We start from the raw sequence: 8,759 nt of genomic DNA on the forward strand, positions 1-8,759 counted from the left end.
CATGACTTTCATATTTTTCTGATTAAGCTGAATTTTATTCCTATTCAGACTGTGAGGGGTTTCTTTTGTTGTTGTTGTTGAATTTTTGGTGCATCTCTAATAATTACTCTAACTTCTATGGTTTGGGTCTGTTGGGGGGGGGGGGGGGTGTCTGGAGACAACTTGCACTTGGGGCGACGTTGGCTCGTGTTGGGAGTTTGTCATTGGTGGGGTTGCAAGTTTGAACCCAGGCTTCTGTAGTCATGTCAGTTGGTGTGTCCTTGGGAAGGACACTTCACCATCCTCGCCTGCTGGTGATGGTCGGAGGAACTGATGGTGCCTTGTTTCTGTCAGCTGTAGCTATTATCAGCGTGTGAATGGATGAATGATTCACTCTAACTCAGAAAGGTGCTACACAGGTGCGGGCCATGCAACGAGGCTCTAGAAGTGAGAAGAATGCCCAAACTCCTTGAAGAAAGGCAACGCTGCACCCCTCCTGACGTTTACATCACGCAGCTCCATTTAGATGCACAATGTCCACCAAAAACTGGTTTAGTGTTGAGGGGAGGACAGCTAAGTGTTTAACCACATGGACAAAGCAAACAGCCGAGGGCGTCGCCCAACTCACCCACGTTGCCCACTATAGTGGTGAGGTTGTCCTTGGTGTTAGGAGAGACAAATGACCGGAGTCTGTCGAGCCGACTGCTGTCTCTGGAGATCACAGCAACTTTAAAACCTTCAGACAAAGAAGATACCAACACTTCACATGAAAATGAACAACCCTCAGAAAGGCCACCCAAGTGATTATAGGAAGCATCAAGAGAGCTCTCACCAAGAAACCAGAGTGGAAAATATTACCGAAGGACTTTAACTGCAGACCAAACAGGAGCGAAGACACTAAACACTGAGATTAAACTATCGACTATCATTTAGATGTTGGAGGTAATGACCAAGTGTCGTTTATAGAACTTTATCAACCACCAGCAAAATAATCCAGATGTAAAAATTCATTACAGGCACCACAATAAGGACAATAAATTATGTGAAGAAGCATTTTATGAACGTGTTTAACAGATTTGTGGTAAAAAGCGGTGTTTGGAAATTCTAATTTCTGGATAAATAACGTTTTATGAAATGAAATGCTGTTTTTAATTAAAAAGAAGACAGATTTTGGAATCAAGAAGCTTCCCAAGGGCATTAGAGTGGGAATGTTCAAGTGAACCATCAAACAATGAAGAGACAAACCGACACCAACCAGACCACTGCTGCTCCTCTGTATTTTTCTAAACGTCACATAAAAACAACTGGGAATGTTTTTAGACAACAGAAATGGAACAATTTAGACTGAATATCAAATATCTACAAGTTTTTGTTTCTCTTTCACGCAGATGAAGGACACGTTAGATACAAAAAGCAAAAGTGAAGAAGTTTATTTTAAGATCGTTTCTGCAGTAACAGGTTTTAACTTTTTATTCCATCTATTTAAACATTTTTTCGTTTCTGAAGCTTTTTAAAGAAAATCTAAAGAATTCTAAGTATAAAAGATTTTTTTTCATCACTGTGAGCAAAAACTTCACTTGGTACAAAATTGTCAAAAAGCACAATATTAATAAAGTTTTAGATGTTTTATGTATTGTTGCAATAAACCTCACTAAAGCCCAATGCTGTTAACGTTTCAGAACCAAAATAACTCCGCGAGGGACGAAAACAAGCACAAAATGACTTTCAGAAAAGTGTCTGAAATTCTGTGCGTAAAACCCAAGAGATGCGCGTCTGTGCGTGAAACTGCGTTTGGGTGTTCACATTTTAAGCTGTAGCCTGTGTCAGAGTGTACAGGAAAATATAATAATAAAATGTCTCTCTCTTCGTAAACTGAAAAGTAAATCTTTATAATTAACATCAAATGGAGATGGTGCGTTTCGTGCATCTCCACCTGCGCAGCTGCGCCTCACCTTTATCCAGCAGCGCTTTAACGATCCCAGAGCCCACCGTCCCCGCTCCTCCGAGAGCCAACACCACCCTATCCGAGTTTGACATGACTGCTGCAACTTGTCTCCACCCAAACGCAAAGATGCAGAGTGTCTCTGGATTTTCTGAAAGTGAAGTTGCTCACTTGCGCGGAGCATCCTTGAACAGATTTAACCCAAGAGGTCACTGGTCCGCCCCTCTGAAGCCACGCCCGTGAGACCAAAGAGGCGCACTGATGTCAGGGCTGGTTTTGGACGAGGAGACCAGAAACTGTTCTTTATCGCAGTGAAATTCCTTCTATTTTCCTTGTGATTATAAATGTATGACGGTGATAGTGAAGCAGCCTGGTTTTCTTGGTGGTTTTGTGTAATGTTTGCTTAAGTTGCACGAAGGGTTTTTCAGCAGTTCTGATCATTATTAAATATTGCTAGAAAAAATAGTTATGAATGCAATAATTTTTTTATTCACATGTATAAATAATAATCTAAACGTGCGACGTAGTCACAAATGAATCACTTTCTTTCATCAACTGCAGATAGCTAATTTGCTGTTGACCCTAAACTTGTGTTTGAAAGAAGTAGAGTGCGAGGTCAAAGGGTTTATGCTGAGGTCCTCAACAGGTAATAACACTGCCATCTAGTGGTGGTGAGGATTGTGGTAAAAGGACAAGTATCCTTCATTTACCAAGTTGTCTATGGAGCAAGGATTGGGACAATATTCAGCGTAACATGTACCAAGTTTTGTAACTTCGAACATGTTTCATCACATGTAACTTTGGATTCGTAACTTGTAGCTTTAGTTTTCTAACTTGTAATTCTCAATTTGTACTTGTATTTCTTGTTTTGTAACAGGAACATTGTATTTTGTACATGTATTTTTTATTTTGTAAAATAAAACTTTTATTTTGTACATTTACTACTCATTTTGTAACATCAAACATTCATTCAGAAACATGGAACTTTCGTTTTGTAACTAGCAGACTTCCAAATTGAAAAAATCAAGGTACAAGTTTGAAATCAAAACGCAAAACAGCATATCTTCTTACGTTCGTAATCCTGTTTGTCTCATGCTTCAGCAGTTTGCTGCAGTCAGTGTTATTAACTGAAAAATATTAAATAATTACTTGTCTCCACAATCACATTTTCTTTATTATTGGTCTCTCCATTTGTGCTTCCATTTCTGATGCATGTTCGTGTTGATACAGCAACATATTGTACAAAAAATCCCAAATAAAACTAATAATGTAAAAAGTTTATAACCTATTTCAAACTGTGGGGAATATTTTTAAAACATAGAATCAAACAAGCTGAAATAACCCGTCTACAGCTCGTCCTCCTGCGCACAACCAACAAGCTGCACACGGTTAGCTCATTAAAGGTTATCTAGCTTAAACTGGCAACATAAAATATCATTGTTGGCTTATTTTGGTACGAAGCGGTTAGCTAACGCTTCACAATGCAACAAAATGATGACATTTCATCAACTTACCGGAAAGAATCCTTCCGAAACACAGAAAATGAACTGCAGTCAAGGCAGCAGTGGGGGCTGTTTGGAACTATTCGAAGCTCCATGAACCACGTGACCCCCGCTTTCTGTGTCGTAACCGTATGTACAGTCTATGGTCGTAACTTTCTCTACAGCTCTGACAGAACCCTGCCCTCCTCTCCCAATGATTGGACAGGAATTCGAGAAACGTGATTGGTAGCTAAGACTCGTGCTCTCATTGGTTCCACCCAAGTTCCTCCCACTGACGCTAGAATCGAGACAAAATTGATCTGTAGCTGTAGATTTGAGGTTTGTACCTGTAGAATGAAATGTGTGTTTTGAGAGTTTTGATTTCAAACTTGTACCTTGATTTTTTCAAATTGGAAGTCTGCTAGTTACAAAACGAAAGTTCCATGTTTCTGAACGAATGTTTGATGTTACAAAATGAGTAGTAAATGTACAAAATAAAAGTTTTATTTTACAAAATAAAAAATACATGTACAAAATGAAAATTTACTGTTACAAAACAAGAAATACAAGTACAAATTGAGAATTACAAGTTAGAAAACTAAAGTTACAAGTTACGAATACAAAGTTACATGTGATGAAACATGTTTGAAGTTGCAAAACTTGGTACAAGTTACGCTGAATATTGTCCCAATCCTTGCTCCATATAGTTCCGTTCTTCAGTTCAACATGTAAATGATTATTTTTATTATTTATTTTTTATTTTACTGTAACGCTTCTTTTTGCGCATTACATGGATAAAAAGTAAATTTATGTGCGGTTACTCTGGTATTAATATCAAGCGCACTGATCTGTAAAGTCTGTGTGTCACGTGACAATGTTTACCGAGCATGCCGAGAAGCTATCAGAGACCACCTTACTGTTACAGGAAATGTGATTTGTGTATCCACCTTTGAACATCGAGGTACGTGCCAAACACCGGTGAGGTTGTTTCTTTGGTGTCTCGGTAAAAGTCTACGTTTGGACTAATATTAGGATGTTGTCTTACTAGTTTGCTGCGAGGTAACGTTAGCAACGCCGATCGTTTTCTTTGTGAACCGGAACCTCATTTGGAATTCTCCTAAAAGTGTTTTGTCTCGCGAGTCGGTAAAAGTTTATACCATCTGGAACCACTGTTTTAACGCCTTTTGAGTTAGCCGTGGTAGCGTTTAAATTCGGCTTTTGTCTTAAACATGTAACACTTTATTTTACTGCGTAAAAGTCATTTTCGGAGTATTTTTGCTAGTACTTCCTGTTTTTTTTTTTTTTGGCAGACGTTGTACGGTGTGGTTCAGGCAAAAAAAATCTGGATATGTCCTGAAATTAGATTTATTCTTTTTCTTTTGTTTGTTGTGGTTGTTTAAAATTCACATTTATGTGGTGTAATGGAGTAATTCAAGGGGTTGGCCAGGCGGGGGAGCTAGAGGAGAGGGGAGGACAACCAGGGGTTAGCATGTTGGAAGCTAAATAAAGGAGTTGAACTCGGCAACAAGGTGTTTTCATTCTGCACCCTACAACAACATACACGACAATGTAGATGGAAGCTTCTGGACTGGGAATAATTATTACAGTAGAATACACGTAATAATACAAGAATAACGTGATTGATACATTTATGGGATTTTAAGAACTTTAAAGTTTGTGCCAAACAGCTAAGCTAGCTTCTGTTTGAAAGCACTAGCAACCGATAGATGTACTATTTCATATGATTTACATGTTTAGACTTCATTACTGTTGTTGATGTTTTTCGTGACAGTAGTATGACATCTCTGGCTTAAGTTTTATACAAATATTCAAGTTTCACTTTCTGTATTAAACATTGTGCTCAAAACAAATCCTCACGCTAATTTAGTTTGTTGTATTAAATCAGTATTAAAGTGGCGTTATGTGATTTATCTTGTGGTCACACTTACTTCTGAATGTTTTCTGTATTACAAATGTATAAAATGCTAAAATTAGATTTTATTTTTATTTTCTCATAGCTGTCAGATATTCTACAGACATTACTATAATGACGCCTTACCGCCTGTTTATCACGTATGCTAATTTCATACACCAGATATCTAAGCCTTTGAAGAACAGATGTGTTTAGCTGATATACATCCTTTGTGTCTCGTCCTGCTTTTATTGCACAAAAGTTAAAGTTTTCCTGATTTTAATGGGTTTTTATTTTGGTCATTTTTCCTGTTTGTCTCCACTGTTGTGTGTATAAAAGAGATGAGTACTCTGCGACAGACAGCCAGAGAGCTTGTGAGAGTGTACGATCACATTCTGGAGCAGCAGATTGTGGGTCGAGGCTGCAGCCTAGCCTGCAGAGATGAGAAACTGTGGAAGGAGGTGGAGGGGATGTTGACGGAGGCGGACGCAGTAGAGACCCACTGCCTTGGTCTGGATCCACTCAGGGTGATGGAGGAGTCGTTGAAGGCAGCTGCGACATCTGCTCGAGCACTAGCCTACGGCGGGAGAGTCAAAAGCAGAGGAGGGCTTTGGGGCCTGGCTAAAGCTTTTGAGGTATTGGAGCAGGCATCCCTGAACCTGTACCTGGGTCCCTGGAGGGAGGAATACAGACACATCAAGGTTGGTCATAAAACCACTGAAAGGACTTTTTCTGTTGATCAGTTTCTGTGCAGAGTTTAACATTTTCTTTTTTTCTGTTCAAGATGTACTCCGGTACATTCACCCACTACATCACACCGGTGCTGTCGATGCCTCAAATTGAGTACCTGTTTGGGCTGTTGGGATACCAGCCCAGCACGACTTGGCCCGAGCAGCTCTGCCTCTCGTCGCCCAAAGTCAGCCCTGCTTTTATGGACGACCTCCTGCGTTTGTCTTGTGCCTTCTTTTTAGCCCGCTGTGAGTGTCACCTTCTCCTGTCAGCCCTGGGGAGGCACGTCGGTGATGCCCAGTGGGAGCTGAGCATGGTGAGGGAACGGCAGAGAGGAAACAGCCTGCAGGTATATCTGCTTGTTCTTAAATTACTCAGCCAGCCGGTGATGGCGTAACATTTGGTTCCTGTTTTGTGGAGAATGCTTTGTGCTTCTGTAGCCAGAGTGTGAAATTTAACACGTTGCTGTGCGACACTTTGAAACTAAGAATTTTGCCAAGTTTTAAAGAAAATATGTTAATAAATGTAATGATATTAATGAGAAAAACAATTGAATCTACTATAATGGTTCTGTAGAAAAACATTTATCCTAAACAGTACGTTCAGTTAATGTTTTATTTACCAAAACTCTAGAAAGAGGTCAGATTATTTTGCTGTATTTGGAATTCCAATTTCCCCTGAAAGATTTTTTGCTGTTTTACACACGCTTCTGTTTATACTAGAGAAGGCTTCTCATGTTTGTTTACAGGTTGCTCTTGACAACACCAGGAAGAATCTTGAAGTCAGCCAGCCGCCGTTGGAGCCGGTTGTTGAAGAAATTGATATTTACGGAGAGGAGTGGGTCAAAGGGGAGCAGAATAAGGCGGCTGTTGTTGATGAGGAGAGTCCCTCCCCTTTAACCAACGGTGCGAGTTGCATGTCCCAACCAGTGGATGCAGGCATTAGTAGAAGTCCCTCGTCCAGGAAGGGTAAAAGCAAGCATTCGTGTGAGGAATCGGAGTCTGCTAAAACAGACTCAAAGCAGATTGATGCTTCTGGGCGGAACGAGGCTCAGCCTGATGCCAACCACTCCTGCAGCTGCCTCCAATCTCTTGTTTTACTTAAATACTGCCTTGAATGCAATGCCTTTCACGATCTCACCTGTACCTTTATCAGTGTTTGCAAGAAGAGAGGCCATAGAGTAGAGTTTGCTGACAGCCTGCCGGGGAGAATGGATGACGGACGTGAGAGCGGGCCGCCTAGTGAAATCTTCAAAGAAGATGCAGCAAACAGTCCAACTAGCAGCAGTGTAGCCGTACCCTCCTCTGCTGTGTGTGATGATGCTAAATCACCGAGCCTCTCTGTTGAGCCAATCAGATACCACAGCTGCTGTGACCTTGCCAAGCCAGATCCTCGGGTCCTGTGTCGCAGCTGTAACGTCTTCCATTCCCGTGCTTGTGCGGAGGGGAAGTCGTGCCAGAAAAACCACACAGTCAGTGAGTTGGGAATGTGCACTTGTGGGCTGTTTTGTGCCAGAAATCCTTTGGTTCTGTGTCGATATTGTGGGAAAGAGTATTGTACCCAATGCTGGTTCAGAAATCCCGTTAGTTGTCACTGCGGCCAAACGTTTGACCAGTCATCTTCTGTGTGATTGTGTGTCGGAAAGGTTTCGCACTGCCGCGGCACCTTCAGCAGATTTAGTGTGCCTTAAATCTGCGATGAGGTCAACAGGTTTGCCTTTAATGCAGAGCTACGTGTTCTTCTGTAAATGCTCACCCTTTGTGCGTCTGTTGTTTTAGTCAGCTGCCAAATCCCACCACAATAAGCCTTTTGTAAAGGATGCCCTGTTGGGGTGCTTCGAAGCCACTTTGATGCGAAGCACATTGGAGTTTGTTTTTTATGTGTGCCGTTTGTGCCGTTTGGAATAAAAAAGTTATTTCACACTTTGTGTATTTTATAATGTTTGAGTTAGTTTAGCATGAGTGAATTATTGACTGCTTGTATTGTTTTTGTCATAGAAATGCAAAAGTTTATGCCACAATTTTTATAATTGTTTTTCTATTTTAAAACACCAAAGAGCCGTAATGAATGACTATTGAGAACTTTGATATTTATTTACGAAGTGTTGGATGATTTTGCTCATTAATCAACCGTATTGTGGATAATTCTTGCAGAGAAATCAACTAAACCTACGACTAACAAGCTGCAAATAAACTTCTCAGTCTCATGCACACATTTGTGTTTGCATGCAAATAAATGAGTGCTGTTTTCCCAAAGGCCAAAAGGTCAGCTAATGGGATTTTATTTAGCCGTTCTGAGAATCCTGATAAGAAATGAACCTTGATAAACAAAAATATTAAACATTATTTGCGCTGGTGTGGAAACATTTAACACCTCGGTGGCATTAACCAAACTTCATAAAATCGGGTTATTTTTAATCATGAAAAGATTCGTTTACAAGCCAATTTACCGGGCTAGCTCCACTCTGGTAGATGTTGTTAAATATCTCAGGGTTTGACTTGTAATCGATGTAGTGAGCGTGACAGTGCCAATTACCAGCAAACACTCTTACTCTGCAGAGAGTTGATCTGCAAATCACCACAAACCCAGAGCTTCTAGTTCTGACCAAAATTAGTTCAAGCAGACAAAGAGGAAGACTTCTGGTTTACTCCAACCCCCCCCTGTTTCCGTCAGTTACACACCATAATAAACTGTTCCATTTATGCTGAAAGAACAG

At 40.5% G+C, this 8,759-nt stretch overlaps 2 protein-coding genes across 4 annotated transcripts in view; one reads left to right on the plus strand and one right to left on the minus strand.

The window, feature by feature from the left end:
• Positions 1-2,107, minus strand: part of si:dkey-238o13.4 (uncharacterized) — a 5,551-nt gene extending 3,444 nt beyond the window's left edge. Inside the window, exons 1-2 of the mRNA XM_015965361.3 lie at positions 1,932-2,107; positions 608-715 (exon numbers count right to left, since the gene is read on the minus strand). Of these exons, the coding sequence (XP_015820847.1) occupies positions 608-715; positions 1,932-2,016 (193 nt within the window). The 5' untranslated portion in view covers positions 2,017-2,107. The remainder of the gene's footprint in view (positions 1-607; positions 716-1,931) is intronic.
• A 2,139-nt stretch (positions 2,108-4,246) lies between these two features.
• Positions 4,247-7,965, plus strand: spata2l (spermatogenesis associated 2-like). Of its 3 annotated transcripts, none has more exons than XM_054733467.2 (4): positions 4,247-4,380; positions 5,654-6,015; positions 6,099-6,392; positions 6,792-7,965. In XM_054733467.2, exons 2-4 carry the CDS (start codon positions 5,656-5,658, stop codon positions 7,671-7,673), a joined length of 1,536 nt encoding a protein of 511 aa, XP_054589442.2. In that variant the 5' UTR covers positions 4,247-4,380; positions 5,654-5,655; the 3' UTR covers positions 7,674-7,965. The 3 variants fall into 3 exon arrangements, with proteins under 3 accessions (XP_054589442.2, XP_015820849.3, XP_054589443.2); XM_015965363.3 differs by having other exon boundaries at positions 4,277-4,363; XM_054733468.2 differs by lacking the exon at positions 4,247-4,380 and adding an exon at positions 4,842-4,931.
• The last annotated feature ends 794 nt before the right edge of the window (positions 7,966-8,759 follow it).

The sequence above is a fragment of the Nothobranchius furzeri genome, chromosome 4, assembly GCF_043380555.1.
Source record: "Nothobranchius furzeri strain GRZ-AD chromosome 4, NfurGRZ-RIMD1, whole genome shotgun sequence".
NCBI classification, from domain to species: domain Eukaryota; kingdom Metazoa; phylum Chordata; class Actinopteri; order Cyprinodontiformes; family Nothobranchiidae; genus Nothobranchius; species Nothobranchius furzeri.